Source organism: Oncorhynchus tshawytscha, linkage group LG02 (assembly GCF_018296145.1).
Source record: "Oncorhynchus tshawytscha isolate Ot180627B linkage group LG02, Otsh_v2.0, whole genome shotgun sequence".
NCBI lineage: Eukaryota > Metazoa > Chordata > Actinopteri > Salmoniformes > Salmonidae > Oncorhynchus > Oncorhynchus tshawytscha.
This window is the reverse complement of record NC_056430.1, coordinates 54,803,905-54,830,416: the sequence shown is the minus strand read 5'-3', so window position 1 is coordinate 54,830,416 and position 26,512 is coordinate 54,803,905. Positions and strand designations below refer to the sequence as shown.

The 26,512-nt window shown below is 42.0% G+C and overlaps 1 protein-coding gene across 2 annotated transcripts in view; it reads left to right on the top strand.

The window, feature by feature from the left end:
- Window positions 1-11,428: 11,428 nt before the first annotated feature.
- The window catches only part of pmepa1 (prostate transmembrane protein, androgen induced 1), an 84,371-nt gene continuing 69,287 nt past the window's right edge, over window positions 11,429-26,512 (top strand). Inside the window, exon 1 of one of the 2 annotated variants that reach the window (XM_024444944.2) lies at window positions 11,429-11,825. In XM_024444944.2, coding sequence (XP_024300712.1) covers window positions 11,720-11,825 — 106 coding nt within the window. In that variant the 5' untranslated portion in view covers window positions 11,429-11,719. The remainder of the gene's footprint in view (window positions 11,826-26,512) is intronic. The other variant, XM_024444940.2, reaches the window with a different exon arrangement.

Genomic DNA, 26,512 nt, shown 5'->3' with positions numbered 1-26,512 from the left:
AGTGTGTAAACACGGGCACCCTCATAGATATCATCCTCTTTATTTTTTTTATTTCACCTTTATTTAACCAGGTAGGCTATTTGAGAACAAGTTCTCATTTACAACTGCAACCTGGCCAAGATAAAGCATAGCAGTGTGAACGGACAATAACACAGATTTACACATGGAGTAAACAATAAACAAGTCAATAACACAGTAGAAAAAAATAGTATTTACATTGTGTGCAAAAGGTATGAGGAGGTAGGCAATAAATAGGCCATAGGAGTGAATAATTACAATTTAGCAGATTAACACGGGACTGATAAATGATCAGGTAGTCATGTGCAGGTAGAGATACAGGTGTGCAAAAGAGCAGAAAAGTAAATAAATAAAAACAGTATGGGGATGAGGTAGGTAAATTGGGTGGGCTATTTACCGATGGACTATGTACAGCTGCAGCGATCGGTTAGCTGCTCAGATAGCAGATGTTTAAAGTTGGTGAGGGAGATAAACGTCTCTAACTTCAGCGATTTTTGCAATTCGTTCCAGTCACAGGCAGCAGAGAACTGGAACGAAAGGCGGCCAAATGAGATGTTTGCTTTAGGGATGATCAGTGAGATACACCTGCTGGAGCGCGTGCTACCGGTGGGTGTTGCCATCGTGACCAGTGAACTGAGATAAGGCGGAGCTTTACCTAGCATGGACTTGTAGATGACCTGGAGCCAGTGGGTCTGGCGACGAATATGTAGCGAGGGCCAGCCAACTAGAGCATACAGGTCGCAGTGGTGGGTGGTATAAGGTGCTTTAGTAACAAAACGGATGGCACTGTGATAAACTGCATCCAGTTTGCTGAGTAGAGTATTGGAAGCAATTTTGTAGATGACATCGCCGAAGTCGAGGATCGGTAGGATAGTCAGTTTTACTAGGGTAAGTTTGGCAGCGTGAGTGGTGGAGGCTTTGTTGCGAAATAGAAAGCCGACTCTAGATTTGATTTTCGATTGGAGATGTTTGATATGAGTCTGGAAGGAGAGTTTACAGTCCAGCCAGACACCTAGGAACTTAGATGTCCCGATATTCTAGGTCGGAACCATGCAGGGTGGTGATGCCAGTCGGGCGTGCGGGTGCAGGCAGCGAACAGTTGAAAAGCATGCATTTGGTTTTACTAGCGTTTAAGAGCAGTTGGAGGCCACGGAAGGAGTGTTGTATGGCATTGAAGCTCGTTTGAAGGTTAGATAGCACAGTGTCCAAGGAATGGCCAGAAGTTTACAGAATGGTGTTGTCTGCGTAGAGGTGGATCATGGAATCGCCCGCAGCAAGAGCAACATCATTGATATATACAGAGAAAAGAGTCGGCCCGGGAATTTAACCCTGTGGCACCCCCATAGACTGCCAGAGGACCGGACAACAAGCCCTCCGATTTGACACGCTGAACTCTGTCTGCAAAGTAGTTGGTGAACCAGGCAAGGCAGTCATTAGAAAAACCGAGGCTAATGAGTCTGCCGATAAGAATGGTAATTGACAGAGTCGAAAGCCTTGGCCAGGTCGATGAAGATGGCTGCACAGTACTGTCTTATCGATGGCGGTTATGATATCGTTTAGTACCTTGAGCTTTGCTGAGGTGCACCCGTGACCGGCTTGGAAACCGGATTGCACAGCGGAGAAGGTACTGTGGGATTCAAGATGGTTGGTTATCTGTTTGTTAACTTGGCTTTCGAAGACCTTAGATAGGCAGGGCAGGATGGATATAGGTCTGTAACAGTTTGGGTCCAAGGTGTCTCCCCCATTGAAGAGGGGAATGACCGAGGCAGCTTTCCAGTCCTTGGGGATCTCAGATGATACGGAAGAGAGGTTGAACAGGCTGGTAATAGGGGTTGCGACAATGGCAGCGGATAGTTTCAGAAATAGAGGGTCCAGATTAACAAGCCCAGTTGATTTGTATGGGTCCAGGTTTTGCAGCTCTTTCAGAACATCTGCTATCTGGATTTGGGTAAAGGAGAAGCTGGGGAGGCTTGGGCGAGTAGCTGCGGGGGGGTGGGGGGGGAGCTCTTGGCCGAGGTTGGAGTAGCCAAGAGGAAGGCATGGCCAGCCGTTGAGAAATGCTTGTTGAAGTTTTCGATTATCATGGATTAATCGGTGGTGACCGTGTTACCTAGCCTCAGTGCAGTGGGCAGCTGGGCGAAGGTGCTCTTGTTCTCCATGGACTTCACAGTGTTCCAGAACTTTTTGGAGTTAGAGCTACAGGATGCAAATTTCTGCTTGAAAAAGCTGGCCTTTGCTTTCCTGACTGACTGCGTGTATTGGTTCCTGACTTCCCTGAACAGTTGCATATCGTGGGGGCTATTCGATTCTATTGCAGTCCGCCACAAGATGTTTTTGTGCTGGTCGAGGGCAGTCAGGTCTGGAGTGAACCAAGGGCTATATCTGTTCTTAGTTCTGCATTTTTTGAACGGAGCATGCTTATCTAGGATGGTGAGGAAGTTACTTTTAAAGAATGACCAGGCATCCTCAACTGACGGGATGAGGTCAATATCCTTCCAAGATACCCGGGCCAGGTCGATAAGAAAGGCCTGCTCGCAGAAGTGTTTTAGGGAGCGTTTGACAGTGATGAGGGGTGGTCGTTTGACCGCGGGCTCGTAGCGGATACAGGCAATGAGGCAGTGATCGCTGAGATCCTGATTGAAGACAGCGGAGGTGTATTTGGAGGGCAAGTTGGTCAGGATGATGTCTATTAGGGTGCCCCCATTTACAGATTTAGGGTTGTACCTGGTGGGTTCCTTGATGATTTGTGTGAGATTGAGGACATCTAGCTTAGATTGTAAGACTGCCGGGGTGTTAAGCATATCCCAGTTTAGGTCACCTAACGGAACAAACTCTGAAGCTAGATGGGGGGCGATCAATTCACAGATGGTGTCCGAGGCACAGTTGGGAGCTGAAGGGGGTCGGTAGCAGGCGGCAACAGCGAGAGACTTATTTCTGGAGAGGTTAAATTTTTTAATTAGAAGTTCAAACTGTTTGGGTATAGACCTGGAAAGTATGACAGAACTTTGCAGGCTATCTCTGCAGTAGATTGCAACTCCTCCCCCTTTGGCAGTTCTATCTTGACGGAAAATGTTATAGTTGGGTATGGAAATCTCCGAATTTTTGGTGGCCTTCCTAAGCCAGGATTCAGACACGGCAAGGACATCAGGGTTGGCAGAGTGTGCTAAAGCAGTGAGTAAAACAAACTTGGGGAGGAGGCTTCTGATGTTGACATGCATGAAACCAAGGCTTTTTCGATCACAGTCAACAAATGAGGGTGCCTGGGTTTACCTCCACATCACCCGCGGAACCGAGCAGGAGTAGGATGATGGTGCGGCTAAAGGCTATCAAAACTGGTCGCCAAGAGCGTTGGGGACAAGGAATAAAAGGAGCAGATTTCTGGGCATGGTAGAATATATTCAGGGCATAATGTGCAGACAGGGGTATGGTGGGGTGCGGGTACAGCAGAGGTAAGCCCAGGCACTGGGTGATAAGAGAGGTTGTATCTCTGGACATGCTGGTTATAATGGTGAGGTCACCGCATGTGTTGGAGGTGGGACAAAGGAGGTATCAGAGGTATGAGGAGTGGAACTAGGAGCTCCATTGTAAAAAAATCAAACAATGATAACTAACCTGAACAACAGTATACAAGGCCTATTGATATTTGAGAGAGACATACAGCGAGGCATAAAGTAATCGCAGGTGTTGATTGGGAGAGCTAGCTAAAACAACAGGTGAGACAACAACAGCTAATCAGCTAACAACACAACAGCAGGTAAAATGGCGATGACTAGGCAGAGAGGGTCGGATTAACTACACACAGAGCCCGAGTTTGCTGCTGGGGCTGACAGAATAAAAATAATAATAAACAGAATGGAGTACCGTGATTAATGGACAGTCCAGCGGGCATCAGCTTTGTAGCCAAGTGATCATAGTGTCCAGGGGGCAGCAGTAGATGGAACAGGGAAGCCGCCACTACGCTAGCATGCGGGCGACACGGAGTTTAAAGTTAGTAGCCCGGGGCTAGTAGGAGCGTCTGCTCCGATGGAGGCCGGTTGAAGGCACAGCGGATGGAGTATTCGTCGGCAGACCAGTCGTGGTGGTGCGGCGGGGCGCCGTGTCGATAGAGAACCCAAGCCAGATGGCGAAAGAGGTATTGTAGAATTTAGTTTGCTAGCCGGGAGATGTGCCTGGCTCACGGCTAACTGGTGCTAGCTTCGTGGCAGTGGCGTTAGCCACTATAGCCAATCGGTAGCAGCGGTGATCCGGTGCCAAGGTCCAGAGTTTGCAGTAAGGATCCGGTGGAGTATTGGGCTCTAGTCGTGTATGAGTGGGGTTCGCGTGAGCAGCTGAGTAGGCCGGGAGGTGGGCCTCAGGGATAGCTTCGGTACTGGGTGCAAGCTAGCTGTGAGGATCAGAAGTAGTGGTCCAGGGATTACGGCAGGAATCCGGCGTTGTTCTGGAGAGACAGTCCGATACTGGTAGACTGGTGAGTATTATCCAGGCTAAAAACAGGGCTGGTATCTGTGCAGAAGGTAAAAGCCACTAGCAGTGGCTAACAATGACTAAATAGCTTGTAGCTAATTAGCTGGTTAGCTTCTGGAGGTTCTTGTTCTAAAATTAAAAGTAATAGCGATTCCGTATCACATTGGGTGAGGCAGGTTACCGGAAGGTAAAATTGAAAAGAGATTGAAAATAAAATTGAAATATATATTCCAAAAATACGAAAAAATACAAAAGTACACGAGAGGACGAACAAAACACGTCTTCACTGCTACGCCATCTAACCAACCTGCCCTCCAAATACACCTCTGCTGTCTTTAACCAGGATCTCATTGCCTGCGTCCGTAATGAGTCTGCGGTCAACGACCACCCCTCATCACTGTCAAACACTTCAGCGAGCAGGCCTTTATAATCGACCTGGCCTGGGTATCCTGGAAGCATATTGACCTCATCCCGTCAGTAGAGGATGCCTGGTTTTTCTTTTAAAAGTGGCTTCCTCACAATCTTAAATAAGCGTGCCCCATTCAAAAAAAAAACTAGAACCAGGAACAGATATAGCACAGATATAGCACAGGTCACTCCAGACCTGACTGCCCTTGACCAGCACAAAAACATCCTGTGGCGTTCTGCATTAGCAATGAATAGCCCCCGCGATATGCAACTTTTCAGGGAAGTTAGGAACCAATATGCAAAGGCTAGCTTTTTCAAACAGAAATTTGCATCCTGTAGCACAAATTCCAAAAGGTTATGGGATACTAAAGTCCATGGGGAATAAGAGCACCTCCTCCCAGCTCCCCACTGCACTCAGGCTAAGAAACACTCTCACCACCGATAACTCTACGATAATCCATCATTTCAAAAAGCATTTGTCTACGGCTGGCCATGCTTTCCACCTGGCTACACCTACCCCAGTCAACAGCTCTGCACCCTCACAGCAACTTGCCCAAGCCTCCCCCATTTATTCTTCATCCAGATAGCTGATGTTCTGAAAGAGCTTCAAAATCTGGACATGCTACAAATCAGCTGGGCTAGACAATCTGGACCCTCTCTTTCTAAAATGATCTGCAGAAATTGTTGCAACCCCTATTACTAGCCCGTTCAACCTATTTCGTATCGTCTGAGATCTTTAAAGATTGGAAAGCTGCTGCGGTCATCCCCCTCTTCAAAGGGGGTGACACTCTAGACCCAAACTGTTACAGACCTATATATATCCTACCCTGCCTTTCTAAGGACTTCGAAGGCCAAGTTAACAAACAGATCACCGACCATTTCGAATCCCACCGTACCTTCTCTGCTATGCAATCTGGTTTCCGAGCTGATCATGGGTGCACCTCAGCCAAGCTCAAGGTCCTAAACGATATCATAACCGCCATCGATAAGAGACCGTACTGTGCAGCTGTATTCATTGACCTGATCAAGGCTTTCGACTCTGTCAATCACCACATTCTTATTGGCAGACTCAACAGCCTTGGTTTCTCAAATGACTGCCTCGCCTGGTTCACCAACTACTTCTCAGAGTTTAGTGTGTCAAATTTGAGGGCCTGTCCGGACCTCTGGCAGTCTCTATGGGGTTGCCCCAGGGTTCAATCCTCTGGCTGATTCTTTTCTCTGTCTACATCAATGATGTCACTCTTGCATGCTGGTGATTCTCTGATCCACCTCTACGCAGACGACACCATTCTGTATACTTCTGGCCCGTCTTTGGACACTGTGTTAACTAACCTCCAGATGAACTTCAATTCCATACAACACTCCTGCTCTTAAATGCAAGTAAAACTAAACGTATGATCTTCAACCGATCGCTGCCCACCCGTCCAGAATCACTACTCTGGACGGTTCTGACTTAGAATATGTGGACAACTACAAATACCTAGGTGTCTGGTTAGACTGTAAACTCTCCTTCCAGACTCACATTATTAAACACTCACATTATTATCTCCAGTAAAAAATTAAATCTTGAATCGGCTTCCTATTTCGCAACAAAGCATCCTTCGCTCATGCTGCCAAACATACCCTCGTAAAACTGACCATCCTACCGATCCTCGACTTTGGCGACGTCATTAACAAAATAGCCTCCTTCACGAGTCAGCAAATTGGATGCAGTCTATCACAGTGCCATCCGTTTTGTCACCAAAGCCCCATATAGTACCCACCACTGTATGCTCTCGTCGGCTGGCCCTCGCTTCATATTCGTCACCAAACCCACTGGCTCCAGGTCATCTCTAAGTCTTTGTTTTTATCCATGTGTAACTCTCTTTTTTTTCTTTTTGTTTGTCGCACTGCTTTGCTTTCTTGGCCACGTCACAGTTGTAAATGAGAACTTGGTTAGACTACCTGGTTAAATAAAAATATTTTTTAAATAATGAGCCCATAATTCCGGTTGTGAAAATAGCACAAATATTTCTGACACACCCCTGAACCTGTAACACTACTGCTAGTGCTAAGATTTACCATTGCATTAGATTTGTTTAAAATAGAGCCCAGGATGTTATACGTCGTCGTGGTCTATGGGCGCATTCTGCTGCCCATTCGGAACTCAGGAAATGCAACTCATCAGCCAATGGCAAATTCTTGTCTGTTAACGCAGGTTTCATAGCCACATTTAAACCAAGCTGTCAAAAATAATGATGCCGCAGACTGAAGTGGAGATACTGCCTGCGTCGGCGACATGGCCATGAATTGAGCAGCGCTATATTTCCTCTCCCCCGCCTGGCTCACGCAGCAAAGCTGCTCAAAGAACAAAGGAATGTTTGGCGGAAAAGAGGGGCAGAGCACCGAGCGTTATGATAATCATCACCATCTATACTGGGAGGTGTGAATTGCAGACAATTACCACACGCTCAGATAGAAGCCATAGCCATTAGCCCAAACAAAGCAAACCATGTTTCCAAGTTGATACATGTGCATCCAGGTATACTTATGTGGGTAAGTCAACTTATTTGAATTACATCCTTTCACATGATTTATTTAGTACGTTATTGACAAAGTCTTCTTCATTGGAAGTATACTTCTATGTGAAATAATTGCAGTCATGGCTGTCTTGGTTGTAGAAAAGCAGGAATCTCTAAAGCTGTCCCAGCAGAGACGCTCATGCGGGGACACACACACTATGGCTGCACAATCCACCAACTGAGCAAAGGGACACATCCTTTGGCAGGAAATAGCTAAAAAGGTGTGGAAAACCATTGTAAATGAATGACACATCACAATACATCAAATCAATCAAATGCCCTCCATAGGTGAAAACCGTGAAGTGGAACAACATTGTGAGGATGGCCGGGAAATTTAATCCGGTCGCAGATTAAAACCGTATCAAAATATGTTGATGTATGTCATCTTTTTGTTGTGTTTGTTGACATCACAGGAGGAACTACTATTACCTGGTCAGAAAACAGTGGGGAACATAACCTTGTCTCCAGGCTCAATTGCTATATACATTGCATTCTGAAAGTATTCAGACCGCTTCACTTTTTCCACGTTACAGCCTTATTCTAAAAAGGATTTACCCTCACCAATCTACACGCAATACCCCATAATGACAAAGCAAAAAACAGTTTTTTTAGACATTTTTGGAAATGTACTTTGTTGAAACACCGTTGGCAGCGATTACAGCCTCAAGTCTTCTTGGGTATGACCCTACAAGCTTGGCACACCTGTATTTGGGGAGTTTCTCCCATTCTTCTCTGCAGATCCTCTCAAGCTTTGTCAGGTTGGATGGGGAGCGTCGCTGCACAGCTATTTTCAGGTCTCTCCAGAGATGTTAGACTGGTCTCTGACTGGACCACTCAAGGACATTCAGAGACTTGTCCCGAAGGCACTCCTGCGTTGTCTTGGCTGTGTGCTTAGGGTCGTTGTCCTGTTGGAAGGTGAACCTTCGCCCTAATCGGAGGTCCTGAGCGCTCCGGAGCAGGTTTTCATCAAGGATCTCTCTACTTTGCTCCATTCATCCTCCCCTCGATCCTGACTAGTCTCAGTCCCTGCTGCTGAAAAACATCCCCAGAGCATGATGCTGCCACCACCATTCTTCACAGAGTGGATGGTGCCAGGTTTCCTCCAGACATGACGCTTGGCATACAGGCAAAAAGAGTTCAATATTGGCTCTTTTCTCTCTTTTCTCATGGTCTGAGAGTCCTTTAGGTGCCTTTTGGCAAACTCAAAGCGGGCTGGTGTGCCTTTTACTGAGGGAGTTGCTTCCGTCTGGCCACTACCATAAAGGCCTGATTAGTCGAGTGCTGCAGAGATGGTTGTCCTTTTGGAAGGTTCTCGTATCGCAACAGAGGAACTCTGGCCAAACCTACACATTTAACATTGTACTTAATAGCAGGGTTTGGCGGAGGTATTTAAATTGTTAAAAAAATATATAGATTCAAAAAATATAGATTTGATGTCGGTTGAAGCAACGTTGACATCACTTGTGGTCTTGCTGGCCTTAAAGAGAAAAGATAATGGTTGTTTATACAACATGTGCAAATATGTTGCGTGTATAAATAAGGCATGACAGAGATGGTTTGACATCCAGTGCATTGGAATACAGATACATCAATTGGGAAGTACTATACAACCAAGACATGGCCGTTCCATTCTTTTAGACCCTGGGCTGGGGTGTATTCATTAGGGAACACAATTGTAAACCGTAGCAAAATGTTTTGCAAATGAAAACATTTTTTTTCTTATTTGACAAATTCTGGTTAGTCTCTCCCCATTCCTGCCTGTTTTCTTACATTTGGTTCCTAGTGAATATGCCCCAAGTGAATTTTGTCAGCAGTCAAAATGTTACATACTTCATTTAAATCCATAAAAAGAATCAAGTGCATCATACTACAATTTTTTTCCCCCTTGGAAAAAAATGGTGTTCAATGCGAACTTGCCTTGTATTTCCATATTTTTGGAGGGCAGCTATTCCTCTAGTCCAGTGGTTCCCAAATGTTTTATAGTCCCGTACTCCTTCAAACATTCAACCTCAAGCTGCGTACCAACGCTCTAGCACCAGGGTCAGCGCACTCTCAAATGTTTTTTGCCATCATTGTAAGCCTGTCACAAACACACTGTATGATACATTTATTAAACATAAGAATGAGTGTGAGTTTTTGTCACAACCCAGCTCGTAGGAAGTGACAGAGCTCTTATAGGACCAGGGCACAAATAATAATATAATAATCAATAATTTTGCTCTTAACCATCTTACATATAACATTAACCACAGGTTAATGAGAAGGGTTTGCTTGAAATGATGCACATAACTCTGCAATGTTGGGTTGTATTGGAGAGAGTCTCAGTCTTAAATAATTTTCCACACAGTCTGTGCCTGTATTTAGTTTTCATGCTAGTGAGGGCCGAGAATCCACTCTCGTATAGGTACGTGGTTGCAAAAGGGAATCAGTGTCTTAACAGCGCGATTTGCCAAGGAAGGATACTCTGAGCGCAGCCCAATCCAGAAATCTGGCAGTGGCTTCTGATGTAAATCAAATTTAAGGGATAACAAATCCAGTTATTGCACTCCCAATTCACTCAACTGCTTTGTTATAGCACATTTGACATTGTCCGTAAGCTTGCGTTCATTTGCACATAAAAAAACATACAATGATGGAAAGACCTGTGTTGTCCTTGTTAATGCAGACAGAGAAGAGCTCCAACTTCTTAACCATAGCCTCAATTTTGTACCGCACATTGAATATAGTTGCCTCACCCAGATAGGCCAGTCGTGTGAGAAACTCGTCATCATGCAAGCCGTCAGACAAGTGAAAATTATGGTCAGTAAAACAAACTAAGCTCTCATTAAAAAAAAAACGTGTCAATACTTTGCATCCTTAATAACCAGCGCACTTCTCTATGTTGTAAAAGCGTTACATGGTTGATGCCCATATCATTGCATAGTGTAGAAAATACAAGAGAGTTCAGGGGCCTTGCTTTAACAAAGTTAACCATTTTCACTGTTGTGTCCAAAACGTCTTTCAAGCTGTCAGGCATTCCCTTGGCTGCAAGAGCCTCTCGGTGGATGCAGCAGTGTAAACAAGTTGCGTCGGGAGCAACTGCTTGCACACGCGTTTACCACTCCACTATGTCTCTCTGTCATGGCTTTTGCGCCATCAGTACAGATACCAATATGAGCAGCAGCTACGTTTGGCTACATAAGGCCTGTTAGTGGAATTCCCGCAAGAGAGTAACGGTTAATGTGATTGGATGTTAATTATTTCACTAGGCTACCTGTATTTGACATTGTGTTGTTATTTCGCTGAACACTAGATGGTTAAATTTGATTTTGACACCGAAACGAGGCTACTCAGGCAAGGAAAAAACCTCACTCAAATGTTTAGCTACGTTGGAAAATGTGAGAAATAAAAATGTGAATCACACAGATCTGCAATGATAGTCTGAAATGTATGTACATTGTAGAAAATCATATAGGCTATTATATATCTTCAGACATAGAAGAAGCTATTCTTTCTCTTGGTCACTGAACAGTCATGCGGCTTTCAAGACATTGTTATGTCATCGTTAAAACCATTAATCTATTTGCATTAGAGTAGACGACAAGCAAATGAGGCTGTGGTAAAGTTAGAACAAAATGTACTGCGTTGGATAATATTAAATGCAAGAACATTTTAATTATAGCCCAGTAAGCCCACCCATGTGCAGTTCAAATGCTTGAAATAGAGCATGTTACTACTCTTTTTGAACACTAAAATTAAAATATATTAAATTGATCAGTGTATGATTGGTTTTTCAGTTTGATTTTCTTTTCCAAAACGAAATGAAAATTACTGTCTGAATCTAATATGCAGCTTCCAATGCACATTGGCTACAATAAACTGTGTGGGCATTCAGACTGCGATTCGAGTGGCCAGACATCCTGTCACTCTTGCCAGTTCAAGTCTGGTGTTGACGTAATCTTGTCTGCCTCTAAGCCCCGCCCCAAGAGGAGCTCAGCCGACTTGGACTTGAATGAGGTGAGCTCAGAAGCCCGTCAGACAGACGGATACAAAGTAGCACAAGCTGTTCACAAACATCGGAGATACTGGAGTACCGACGGCAGGCTGCGGCCCGGGGAGGGGGGGAGGACGAAGGCAACTGTGACCCCAGACCCCTGACTTCCACCCGCAAAGAATTTACTAAGAAAGAAAATATCGTTTTTATGTGATTTCTGCACCGTCGCGCGCGCTAGAGAAGTGAACTGGAGAGAGATCTTCGATACGTTTTTCTCCTACATTTCCAGATTTAAATGTTCAACTTCATGGGTCTAATAAACGGTACAGCGGCCATCCAGACCAATGTATCCTGTACATGTAACTGCAAACGCTCGACTTCATTCCAAAGCATGGAGATCAGTAAGTACTTTTTGTTATGTTCAAGCTGCTACTTTTCTGTACTTTTCTTCCCCACTTCGAATGACCAAGCTTGTCAACCAAGCTAAGCTGTCTGTTAGGTCTCGCAGACTTCCATTGCGTGGCTGGTAGGCTAGCTAGCTTAGCTATCTATGCAAGCTCTTTCTGCTTTCAATTCAGCAAAATGTCTGGCTTGACTGCCTGGTTTTTATGTGCAACGTTTCTCAGCCATAACATGTCACAGCTACTTTTTGTCTTGGGGATTTTTGTCAACTAAAAAAGGTCTAGACTGTCTGCCGTGGTTTGACATGCTGAAATGAAAGCTTATCTGGTCGTCATAACAAAGTTGACTCTTGTGCAGGCCAGACGTCTGGCTATCTCTGATTTCCAGTAATTGGCTCTAAATAAGGTCAATTATACTTCCATAAAAGGTGGCTCAGTGAAGACATTTTATAATACAAACCGTGTACATGTATTGTGTATGTATATGGACAATGAAAGCAAATGAATTAATTCTGGTTATTGGAGTGATCTTGTAAACCTAAATCTTGATCATACCAGGCAGACAGTGGGCCAAATATTTAATGGTGGCATGAGAGGCTTTCTTTATCACAACATTTTGCATATTTAAATCAGTAGATTGATTATTCTACCAGGGATTCATAATGAATTAATAAAACACAAATCGGTTTACAAATAGAAATATGTTTATTTATATTTATTTATGAAATAGTTTAATTAGAGTAGAGAGGTGATTATTAGACATGAACAATAATTGTATTAGTATCGTCTCTTCTAAATCCACTCGGAAATGTCATTCAGTTATAATAGAGATTCGATATAGTCACAAACTAATTTAGGAGTAAAGTGGAATTTCCTATAATGACAGTTGTGCTAAGCTCTGCCTGCAAGAACTACATGATGTTTTGTCTAGAGATGGAGGGGATAAAAAAGAGCGAGAGATGGTCCCTGGTTTGATAAGAGTTTTCCCAAAGAGACAACCAGTCTGGATATCTTGGGACTGATCTGGACATATTGAATTCCTTAAAGTAATGGACTGTGAGCTCATGTCTCCTGCATACAGTCTCCTCTTTTCCACACAAAAATATTTTTAGCCAGGAAAGAGACAAAATTCATTTTTTTCCCCCCCGGTGCAATTATGGAATTTTGAACGTGATCTGATCTTGGTTTCCCCATAATAAAAGTGCCTTCTTGTATCCTGTCTGTAGTGCTTTGTTTCTCTGTGGTAGGGCAGTCTTGACTGAAGATGAAGTGTAAAAGGTGCATGTCTGAAAGTGTTTCCATTATCAGAAACAAATGCATTAGGAAGCCACTGCGTTTTGTCTAGACAGCCCCCCGAAAGAATGAGACGTGGTGGATGACAAAGCTTCAAAATCAGATAAATGGAAAATCTAAATACCACGGCCAGAATGAGGTTATTCACTTTGTTTGCCTCTGTTTCTCAAAAACGCAGCCTATTTGGGAATGCTCTATCTCTCTGAGCATTTAAAAGAATATGTTGAAATCAATTTCAACGCTTATCTGACTGTGTGGGTGGTGGTGGGGAGCTCATCTCAAGCTTCGATTTGGTGCTGTCTGGTGTTCTAAAGAGCAGAAAGCCAATGAAAGATATTTGACAACCCACACTTCCTCTCAATCTCAGATGATATTTGTCACAACGTTATACAATGCACTTATTCAGTACACACACTCCTCTTTTCCCCCTATTTCTTCAGTGAAGCTGTATATTTCTAAGCTTCCAAATACTGCTTAACAATTTCATGGCAGGTAGCCTTTAAACGGTTAAGAGCGTTGGGCCATAACCGAAAGGTCGCTGGTTTGAATCCCAGAGCAGGCCAGACGGCTAGATGAAAAACTGTCGTTGTGCCCTTGAGCAAGGCATTTAACCATAATTGCTCCTGTGAGTAGCTCTGGATAAGAGCGTCTGCTAAATGACAAAAATGTCAAATGTACCCTATTTATTCGATGCAATGATAATAAACACTGGTGTTTAAAGAGCGTTTGATGCACTATACCAAGTTATCTAGCCTAAATAAAGTAATTGATAAAAACGGACCTTCTATGGCTATTTTTCACTGCCCAGACTAGAGGGCTGAATTGTTTCTTGATTTGTGATGAATTCCTGTTGATGATCGTTTGATTCTGTCTAGGCTCTGGTTCCTTCCCAGCAAGTGCTTTGAAGACCGACTCCAAGAGGATTCAGAAAAGACTTTACTCTGCTCGAGATAGCGAGTGTGATACTTTAATTAATCGTAAAACGATACTCTCCCATTATACAAACACTAAAGGCAGAGGTTTAGGTTTTCTTTTAATCGGTTTCGGTCTGTCCCCCAAAAAGTGAAATATGAGTTTGTCTTTTAAGGGCTTATTCTCACTGAATAGAGTTATGGGGGTGAAATGTCTATTTACATAATATGTCCTCTAGTTGAAGTCAGAAGTTTACATACACTTAGGTTGGAGTGATGACAACAACTCGTTTTTCAACCACTCCACAAATTTCTTGTTAACAAGCTAAGTCATTTTTCCAGCAATTGTTTACAGACAGATTATTTAACTTATAATTCATTGTATCACAATTCCAGTGGGTCAGAAGTTTACAAACACTAAGTTGACTGTGCCTTTAAACAGCTTGGAAAATTCCATAAAATGATGCATGGCTTTAGAAGCTTCTGATAGGCTAATTTACATAATTTGAGTCAATTCGATGTGGACCTAAGGATGTATTTCAAGGCCTACCTTCAAACTCAGTGCCTATTTGCTTGACTTCATGGGAAAATCAAAATAAATCATACAAAACCTCTTGAAACAAATTGTAGACCTCCACAAGTCTGGTTCATCCTTGGGAGCAATTTCCAAATGCCTGAATGTACCATGTTCATCTATACAAACAGCAGTACGCAAGTATAAACACCATGGGACCACGCAGCTGTCATACAGCTCAGGAAGGAGACGCAATCTGTCTCCTAGAGATGAATGTACTTTGGTGCAAAAAGTGCAAATCAATCCCAGAACAACAGCAAAGGACCTTGTGAAGATGCTGGAGGAAATGGGTACAAAAGTATCCATATCCACAGTAAAACGAGTCCTATATCGACATAACTTGAAAGGCCGCTCAGCAAGGGAGAAGCCACTGCTCCAAAACCGGCATAAAAAAGCCAGACTACGGTTTGTAGCTGAACATTGGGACAAAGATCTCACTTTTTGGAGAAATGTCCTCTGGTCTGTTGAAATAAAAATAGAACTGTTTGGCCATAATGACCATTATGTTTTGAGGAAAAAGGGGTAGTCTTGCAAGCCGAAGAACAGCATCCCAACCGTGAAGCATGGGGGTGGCAGCATCGTGTTGTGGGGAAGCTTAGCTGCAGGAGGGACTGGTGCACTTCACAAAATAGATGGCATCACTTGAAAGGAAAATTATGTGGATATATTGAAGCAACATCTCATGACATCAGTCATGAAGTTAAAGCTTGGTCGCAAATGGGTCTTCCAAATGGACAGTGACCCCAAGCATACTTCTAAGGTTGAGGCAATTTAGTTTAAGGACAACAAGGTCAAGGTATTGGAGTGGCCATCACAAAGCCCTGATCTCAATCCCATAGAAAAGTTGTGGGCAGAACTGAAAAAGTGTGTGTGAGCAAGGAGGCCTGCAAACCTGCCTTAGTTACACCAGCTCTGTCACGAGGAATGGGCTAAAATTCACCCAACTTATTGTGGGAGGCTTGTGGAAGGCTATCCAAAATGTTTGACCCAAGTTAAACAATTTAAAGACAATGCTACCAAATACTAATTGAGTGTATGTAAACTTCTGACACACTGGGAATGTGATGAAAGAAATAAAAGCTGAAATAAATCATTCTCTCTAATATTCTGACATTTCACGATCTTAAAATAAGGTGGTGATCCTAACTGACCTAAAACGGGGCATTTTTACTTGGATTAAATGTCAGGAATTGTGAAAAACTGAGTTTAAATGTTTTTGGCTAAGGTGTATGTAAATTTCCGACTTCAACTATACACTTTTCTATTTACATTAGCGACGGGAATGTCACTAGCCGAGAGAGGGTTCGGTATACGTTGTTGCGTCACAGCTCAAAAGTACTGTAAATGTCACAGTAGCCACTAGCCAGGAGGCCAAGCAAACTATTCACATAGCTAGCTACTAGCTAAAGTTATGCAAGCAACTCTTCATGCGTCTACCATATTACACTTAATTATTGCAACAAAACCATATTAATCTCTTTAATAATGCAACAATTCACAAGCCTGTCAAGACTTTTTTTCTTTGACTGTAGACATTTTTACTTCAAGACAAAAGCACAGAGTTACTGCTAGCTAAAGCTAACAGCATGTCATCAAGTAATGTTAGCATATCAAAATGAACAATTACCCCTCTAATATGAATATACAAGTACAGTAGTCCTACCTTTTTAACATTACAACCAACCAATCATTTTTATCAATATCATGCAAATCATTAGGCTTTGTGGTAAAATCTAATTGTTACTGAGAACTTGGGTATAATTCACTGGGGACTTCAGCTGTTTTATATGGAAGCCCTTTCCCACCACCCAAAAATAAAATACATATAGATCATCCATATAGGTTATGTTTCTTCATTTGTAGCATTGTATGGCAATTTCCATCTGTCCACGTTGTAGAAATTAGCACATCAGGGCTGCCACAAACGTGTAATAAACTTGCCAGCTTGTAGTCCTAAAAAAACGACATTAGTTAGCATTTTCTACCTCTAGTTCATTGAGCATTACTATGGGTGAAATGAATGGGGAAAGGAATGGAGCTTTGGGATATATGCTAAAAATAAGGTCTGAGGTTAACACAGGTTTAGGAGATCTTATATGTTTCATTTTGTTCTATGAGATAATATTAGTCAGTTAACGTGACATGAATTATGAAGCCTTTATGTGCTCAAAATGTCAGTTGCTAACGAGTTGCTAATGAGTCGCTAACTGTCAGAAATGGAACTACAACATTAGTCATACATTTTTTCACGTAACTATGTCGACCACGCAGATTAGTCTACGCTACAGTCCACCAAAAAGCTAGTTAGCTTAGAGAGCTTTCTGCTTCCCAGCTCGAAGGAAAATGCAAGGATGTTATATTGTTTGTTTCAGGCTGCAACCTTTTTACTTGTTTTTATTACATAAATGTATCAAAATTCACACAGTAATATTAGCTGATGAGATTCTCATAAAACAAAATATATAAGATCTAAGCCTTGGTTTACTGTAGACCTTATTTTTTATGTTTATCCAAAACAAACAATTTCTCCATAGGCTTTGTCCAACAAGCCATGGCGGAGTTAGCCTCTGTAAGTGTCTACAAAAAGACTCCATTACTATTGCTCTCTATTTGCCCTAGCACTTTTCATTTGATTTAATAAAAAAATATTTACACAAGCGTTGAAAAGAGGGACAAAGTACTGTTATTTTGACTGATTCACCTCATGATTTGTTTAACCGGGTTTTTGTTTTCATCCTCGCTAAGGAGTTTTTCCAGGAGTAAAAAAAAAAAATGTCCTGATTAGAAAAAAATCTGGTCCCAGATTTGTATGATTTACTATCATTTTTAAAAATATAGTATTGACATAAAAAAAACTGTTGAGAAATGGGCTTCCATAGATTTCCCGTAAGCTCAATGCAGCCGGCAGGCGGCAGCTACTGTGACAATTTCAGAATGTAACAGGCTGTTACTGCAATTTCAGGTAAAAACTCAATAAAACAAGTCTAAAATATAACCAAAATGTCTATACATTTCAGCTGTTTCAAAGACATTGCTCTGCTATTATCATTTACACTGTAGGAGTGTTGAGCTCAACTAAGACAATACACTACCCTGATCGGAAGGGGGGAAACTGTTGGGAGAGTGTCGTGCACAACCTCCGGAGGTAGCTCTTGAGACGTTATAATTTTACGACTTTATACAACAGTATTGGCTCTCGAGAATTGATACCTCTTGACTAACCTCTCAAATGTCCCTTTGCTATTGTCAATGTGAAAACAATCTAATAGGCATGTCAATGTCCTCTGGGGTATAAGCCACAGTAAACACTGCTCTACAACCAACTAACTAATAGCAGTTTGGTGTATACGTCAAAATAATGCCTTGGAGGTGTGAAACCAACAGAGCAGTCAGTCTCGCCAAAGCTAATGAGGCTTACAAACATTAATTCAACCTTAAATTCTCAGAAGGATTGGAAACAAGGAAGGGCCTTGGGCAAGGGATGGTTGTCTCACTAATTTCCATGGGGAATTCATTTCTCAATCAATTGTAACATTTGATAATGAATAATATGATACGGTGTGGGTTCTGTCCATATTCTTGCTATTCACACAAAAGTTTGAAGAAACGAGGGATCCAGTGCAGTCAAGATGGGCCTAATCATTTGTCGCTAAAGAATGTAATTTTTAAATAGGCCTAGTATTGTGCCCACTCTAATTTAATTTGCAGTTAGGGTTGTATACTGTTTTTAAGAGCAAGGGCTTTTCTTTTGAAAGGGGAATTCACACAGTACACCTACACACACATACACCTGTGAACCAGGCTGGGAGTCTGGCACGCAACTTAATTTTCCTGCATCCTTACTCTGAAGACAGTTGGGAAAACAGGCATCGGGGAACATAACCAACCACAGACCGTGGAATGTTCTGCGTTCGACAACATTTTCTCTCTCTTTCTCTCTGTCTTAGCAGGTCTTCAGTTGAGCAATCTGCATAGGAGCCCATATTCCCCCAAAGAGGTGTTCGTTCATGCATTCTCTTGTTTCTCTGTTCTCTTTTCGTTGGTAAGGAGAGAGTCTGTCTGACTAGCTCTCATAGGTCTGAATTTCAAGTGACTGTCATTCTTTAGAGAACAGAGCACATCTGCAGGTTGGCAGATTTGTTGGAATCAGAATCGCAGCAGCTTAGAGGTTGAGGTGATTTTAAATTAAAATCTATTCTGCTCTTTCTTATTGTGAAGTACAGTCTTGATTGTGATCAAATTGGACTTGGGTGAGCAACAAAGACTGTCCTTCATCGCTCTCTGTTTTTGGAAACCACTAGGTCTATTTTGGTGTGTTTCTTGTCATGCTGTAAATCTCTTAAATGCTGGCTAAATACATTTCAGTGTCTCGTGGGGAACGTCACCCCATTTGCTGTGTCGGAATTCTCATACTAAAAGTATTTACCTTGTACTACATATAGCCTACTACTTAAAACATACTGTTAGTATAATGTATGCAGTAAGCTCCTACATACTACAGTTACACACTAGGCCAACATGCTACTGTTCGTCCATATTAAGGAAATGTTATATTGCTCCATGTTATCGACCACAATTTGTTAACTTTTGCTCTTACAGCCGTCCCCTTTTCTGGTTGCATTGAATTGTTGGTCTAAAAAGGGTGATTCTCTTACTGAAAAGTGTACAGTGAATTCCTACTACATGAAAAGGCTAAATTAAGTATGACATCCTGTCATTCAAGGCATACCCCAATTATGACACATTTTTATATACTGCACATCTTTTTATTCTTGCATAGGGTACACTAAACATGTACTAAATAGGATGTAGTAGGATTAATTGGATACAGTCTTGTGAAATAGAATACTGAAGCTATTGCCATCCTAAGCGTTATTTCAACTATCAGACACCTTCTTTTCAGTGCCGCTAACACAATCCCCACCATTTTATGTTTATTGGAATAGCACTTCCTATTTACTTGTTTTGAAGAACAAATGATTTATGATTTGTAACCGTCTGGCCGGCATAGAACAGGCTCAGGCAGTGACAAGACGGACCACCCAGGAAAGTCTAGCTCACATCGCCCCCCCTACCCCAACTCCCCCTCTCCTCATACCCAAGAAAACAGAGAATCAAATCTGCTACTAATTCAAGAGAACATGAGGAATATTCCATTGGACAGGATACAGGTTTTGTTCAGTAACTCCCTCCCTCCTTCACTCTTCTTTCTCTCTATCACTTGTTCCCACACAGTGCTATTCTCCTTTTTACATTCTTTTTCAGTCAGGTGCAAAATGACAATGGTTGGTTGATTATGCCATTTAGTGTTTAGATTATTTTAGAATCGGATAAAATGAACCGTTAATCCAACACAATTTACTTCAATGAAATGAGGTGGGCAGTAACCTGTTAACGGTTAGGCTACCTTAGTTCTTATGCCTTCTACACATGTTGTTCTTTTGTAAATGGAGGAATATTTTTTTTCTTCATTAGGTCAAAAGTGACCTAATAGAGGGTTTAATTATAATTTACCCGAATGTAGCAACATCAGGGTCATGTTCAGTGGTCATGAAATGGACAAAAACACTTTTAAACGGAGATGTGAAATGGGGAGGTACAATACTTTCTGAACTTGGGTCAGGGTGAAAGTAAGAGTGTTGCACCATTTCATTCCAGACCTTGTGTGACTGCTCATGTGAAACCATTTTTAATCAAACCCTCATTTCTATATTATATCATAACCGTTACCAGGAGTCAAGATCTCTGACTCAGGTTGAAGGAATGTAACTTTGGGAGTCTACCATTTGCTCATACCTTCAAATTTACCTCCCTCCCCTCATACCTCCCTCCCCGGATCCTGCATGTACAGTAATTGCAGGGTATGATTATTTTAGTCACTCTATAACCCTGTGTGTACACCATCCCCACCCACCTAACCCCATCTCCATGGGTTACCGAACTAGGCCACAGCCAAAACCAATGATCTCATCAGTACCACACACTGCCCAGTCATTGAAAAAACACAAGCCTCTTCCCTTTGAAGTCCTTGCTCATCTGCTCTGACACACCGGCTATGCGTGAGCTAGCTAGCCAACCGGCATCCATTTGCATTGGAAATGAGGTGGAAGACACAAGACCTGGCAAAACCTGCCAGCAACACGGGAGAAATCACAAAGTGAGTCCTGACCACAGACCTTACTCACTCACCCTACTTATCAAGACTATCCGATTCTTTAACTCCCTTCAGTTCTCCCCCTACGGCTCTATTTGTTGGTACCATTGGGCCCCTGTGAGGACTTGCCTGTGTACAGTACAGGGAATAAGGGTCCACAAGCAAGCAGATCGAGCTCTGAGCTGTATAATGCTTTATCTCCCCACCCCTTCAGTTGTTATCAGTGTAGTCCTGGGCTCCATTCCCATCCAGTCACCCCCCCTGCCTCTACCCCTGCTCCCTCGCCCCCAGCCCTAGGGGGATAGGCACTAACATGCATGTCCTTTGTTGTCTGAAGCTGGCCAGAATGCCAGACTGGGGAGACTTTTTTTGGAATTTAGAATTTATTTGGGTTATTCAGTTCTGGGAAAAGAGTGACCGAGAGAAAGGGAGGATATTAGTGTGTGCATTAGAGGTCGACCGATTAATCGGAATGGCTGATTAATTAGGGCCGATGTCACAAAAACTTGAAAATCGGAAATCGGTATTTTTGGGCGCCTATTTATTTTTATACCTTTATTTAACTAGGCAAGTCAGTTAAGAACACATTATTATTTTCAATGACGGCCTAGGAACGGTGCGTAAACATTCATTCAAACAGCACTTTCGGGCGTTTTGCCAGCAGCTCTTCGTTGTGCGTCATGCATTGCGCTTCTTATGACTTCAAGCCTATCAACTCACGAGACGAGGCTGTCCGAAGTGAAATGGCTAGCTAGTTAGCGCGCTTATTGCGTTTCAAACGTCACTCGCTCTGAGCCTTCTAGTAGTTGTTCCCCTTGCTCAGCATGGGTAACGCTGCTTTGATGGTGGCTGTTGTCGTTGTGTTGCTGGTTTGAGCCCAGGGAGGAGCGAGGAGAGGGACGGAAGCTATACTGTTACACTGGCAATACTAAAGTGCCTATAAGAACATCCAATAGTCAAAGGTTAATGAAATACAAATGGTATAGAGGGAAATAGTCCTATAATTCCTATAATAAGTACAACCTAAAACTTCTTACCTGGGACTATTGAAGACTCATGTTAAAAGGAACCACCAGCTTTCATATGTTCTCATGTTCTGAGCAAGGAACTGAAACGTTAGCTTTCTTACCTAGCACATATTGCACTTTTACATTCTTCAACACTTTGTTTTTGCATTATTTAAACCAAATTGAACATGTTTCATTATCTACTTGAGGCTAAATAGATTTTATTGATGTATTATAATTAGTTAAAATAAGTGTTCATTCAGTATTGTTGTAATTGCCATTATTATAAATAAATAAAAATCGGCTGATTTAATCGGTATCGGCATTGAAAAATCATAATCACCATAATTTGCAAATAAATTCATAAAAAATCCTACAAGGTGATTTTCTGGATTTTTTTTCTCATTTTGTCTGTCATAGTTGAAGTGTACCTATGATGAAAATTATAGGCCTCATCTTTTTAAGTGGGAGAACTTTTGCACAATTGATGGCTGACTAAATACTTTTTTGCCCCACTGTACGTGCATGGTCAACTAGTCAACTGGTGATTGTTTGGTCGATAGGCTATTGGTCCAACGAGATTTTTATTTTTTTATCCAGCAGTAACAAATGTATATATATTTTTATGGCACGCTCAGTGAACTAATCCATTGCGGAGGCAAGGGGTATGCCAGGTGTACTCTCTGCCTGAAAGAGATCAATTATGCCAACAAAGGGTATCTGGCTCTGCTGGCACATTGTAGGACAGATGTCCACAGACAGAAAGTGTGCAATGTAATAATGTGAAGTATAGCCCAAAGATATTGTTTTTGTTGTGTTGAACTTGACAGTAACACGTGTGTGTGTGTGTGTGTGTGTGTGTGTGTGTGTGTGTGTGTGTGTGTGTGTGTGTGTGTGTGTGTGTGTGTGTGTGTGTGTGTGTGTGTGTGTGTGTGTGTGTGTGTGTGTGTGTGTGTGTGTGAGAGAGGGAGGATTAAAAAAATTTAGTCAGTGATTGTTATTTTTGCACACATGTAGCCTTGTGCACTTGATCAATGTCTACTATAGTGGGCACTATAATAGAGCAAAAATAGAATGCCTGTTTCATTCTATTTCTACTTTAAGATGTTTTTTTCCTATAGTGTTTGTGTCTGGTTACAAGCATTCTATTATAGAGGCTGTCATGCCTAACTGCAATATTAGTGTATTGTTTTTTTATCAAGACTTGAGTGTCATTTGCAGTAAAGTCTAGGCAACAAGTAACATTGGCTTGCTTTCTTACATTTTTTTTTTTAGCTGTGTGTTAGGTTCACATTAACCACTTTCTTTTACACAAAGAGAGAGATCATATTCTTTGTTCTTTACTTAGTTAAAACCTGCATTTCCCCCTAGCAGGGATTTTTTTTTTGCATGTTTCAGTGCAACAACAAAAAAGTGTCACCTTTTTGGGCCCTCACCAGTTTGCATCCCAGGCATAGAAGTAGGTTTATAGGCTACCTGGCTTGCACGCAAATGTATGCATATAAATGTGGCCACTTGTGGATCTGATGGTGTTTCTGATTGGTTTAATACACCAACACTAATGAGCTGTGGAGATTCTCAAAGTAATGTTTTCTTCACCTCAAACAGCAAACAAACAAGTCTGTTTTTACATCCATTGATATTGACAATAGATCCTCAATATATTTCTAAAATCTTTCCAGTTCTTTCCCTTCGATAATCACTCAGCGTGAAAGGGAAAAACGTCATGCTCTGATCCAATGGTAATGTCATAAAATAGGCCTACCTGATTACCTCTTCTCCCTTGCGCAGATAGCCTACAGCTGTGTCTGTCCCGAGCTCACTGGTGCAGGAAACTCTTACATGCTGACCACACTAGTCTCCTTGCATGTGTGAGTGTTGCAAAATACATTTACATATACATGTTATTCAATAATTGAATTCAAACTGCTTGCGCGTCAGCGATCATCTCCGTAGCTAGGCTCTAAAATAGACCTTGGTTCTATTTTAGATGCTTGATGCACTGTAAGTCCCGCCTCTTCCATCTCCTCATTGGTTTTTAGGAGCATATACCCATGTGGGTGATTGAAAGTTGAACATTCCAGTCCAGTTGGTTGCAGTAATGCACCGTAAAGTTGGTTGCCAACCGCCATATAAAATCCACAGAAGAAGAAGGAGACTGAACAAGGAGAGATTACTCGTTTGTTTCCCCTTTTATCTGTGGATGAATTGTCGGAGTAGGGAACACACGATTTTGTGTGACTGAAAATGGCTCAAAATTCTACAAAGATCCAGTAAAAGAAAAAAGGGCCGTGTACATTTCAGGTAAAATAACAACCCAATGTTTTTATCCCAGGACATAATAGCTAGCAACAGCAAGCTAGCTAGCTGAATATCCCTGAATACTTCATAATGTTTTGCCTTGTCCCCAAATTAATATTGTTGGTTCAGAGTTCGTTTTGATATTTCAACCTGCTTGTCCTGACCACATCTGGTGTGACTGGACAAAATCCACATGCGCGCGATGGCAAATTACATTTCAATAGCATTTTCGGTCATTCCATGTGATTTCAGCAAGCTATGACACCCACCATCTCAAATTGTTCTGAAATGGTTTCTGTCGTTATAAACAGATAAAGATAAGCATACCTGCAACATTTTGTTCAAAGACAATTTGGCCTCTTTGAAATTAATTGAATGCACCCAAATTGGCCATATCATTTATAGGATTCATATAATATTCAGCAAATATAGTACCCAACGTCTGATTTCGACCAAACCTCTTCTTAACAATGATTAAGACGTGAAGAATCAAAATAAATGTTCAAAAGCCAGCCACGGACCTCCAAGACCCCATACCAAGCCCACCCAACAGCAAGTATACAGTATCTGTTCTCTATGGTTTGACAAGTAGTATGACGCTGCGGCTTGGATAAATATTTATTCAACCTATGTAATGTATTCTCAGCGAATTTGGTGCTGTTTATTTTTCCCTTTTCAGAGAAGTTGTCTATGTCCCATCACACAACCTGATAATACCAGGTTCTAACCCCTAGATGGTGCTGATCCTGCTGTTAGGTGAAAAAAGAAGAATCCCCTCCCCTCAATGTTAACTCAACTTAATATTTAAATGATAATGATTTATATACGTACAGTTAAGAGCTACAGTTGGGAGAATGTATTTGTCCAAATAGATCTCAAAGAAACATCATATGAAAACAAAAAACAGGACTATTTATTATTAATTTAATTCTTTCACTTTCTTTTCTGTCTTCAGTGCATCTCCTGTTGCAGTGATGTCGTTAAAATCCCAAATTATTTTGGTGGCCAAGTAGCAGTGTTTGGTACTCTAATGGTGCAGATGATGCTTGTTTTGGTAGAAAACGTGTGTTCTCTTTGTTTTGCCAAGAAAGTCACTTTGCTGGATTACTTAGATGCATGCTTTCCTTCAATGTTTTCATCATTCACATCCTCCACAATTCCAATCCAGTACTCATCATCATAGAAGAAAAGTAGAAAATTAGAGGCTCGCACATTCACCATTGTATTCTCATCTATGGGTTTCCTTAGGAACAAACTTAATGCATAATCTGGGCAGTACCCAACTTCAGCTGTGGCCAATTAACTATCTAGTGGTGAGGACAACTTCAATGACAAATTTCTCCAAACAGGGGGAACAAAACCCTCACCAAATTCTTTGAGAATACATTACATAGGATAAAGAAACAATACTCCATGCCACAGCTCTATACTACTTGCCAGACATAGAAAACTGATACTATATACATGTTTTTGGTGTGGGGGGTCTGTGGGTGGCAAAAAAAATATCTGTGGATTCGTCGTGTCTTACTCGTAAAAAAGAAAAGAGGTTTAGCCCTAATTGAATGTTGGATACTATATTTATTGAATATATGAATACTAACAATTTAAAATTGCCAATTTGGGTGCAATCAATTAGCCTAATTCCTCAGTAATCAAAATATATTTCAACAAAATAACGCTGCAGGAATGCAAATTTTAGGAAATACCCGTGGTAAAAACTGTTCAATGTTGGTACAAACAGAACAGCTATGCCCTCCGTAAGGCAATTGAAGGCAAAACGACAGTAGAGGGACAAAGTGGAGTCTAAATTAATTGGCTCAGACACGAGAAGTATGTGGCAGGGACTCATGGACAATCACAGATTATAAAGGGAAAGACAGCCACATCGAGGATACCGACACCTTGCTCCCGGACAACCTAAACAGATTCTTTGCCAGCTTTGAGGAAAAAATACTGAGCTGCCGTGGTCCACTGCTGCTCACGAGGACTGTGAGCTCTCGTTCTCTGTGGCTGACGTGAGTAAGACATTTAAGCGTGTTAACCCTCGCAAGGCTGCCGGTCCAGATGGCATCCCGAGCCTTCTTCTCAGAGCATGTACCTGGAGGGTTTACTAACATATTCAATCTCTCCCAGTCTGTTGTCCCCACTTGCATCAAGATGTCCACCATTGTTCCTGTACCGAAGAAAGCGAAAGTAACTGAACTAAATGACTATCATCATGAAGTGCTTTGAGAGGCTAGTTAAGAATCATAACATCTCCACCTCACTTAACCCTAGACCCACTACAATTTGCATCCGCCCCAACAGATCCACGGATGACGCCATCGCACTGCACATTGCCCCATCCCTTCTGGATAAGAGTAATACCTATGTAAGAATGCTGTTCATTGACTATAGCCCAGCCTTCAACACCATAGTGCCCTCCAAGCTCATCACTAAACTAGAGG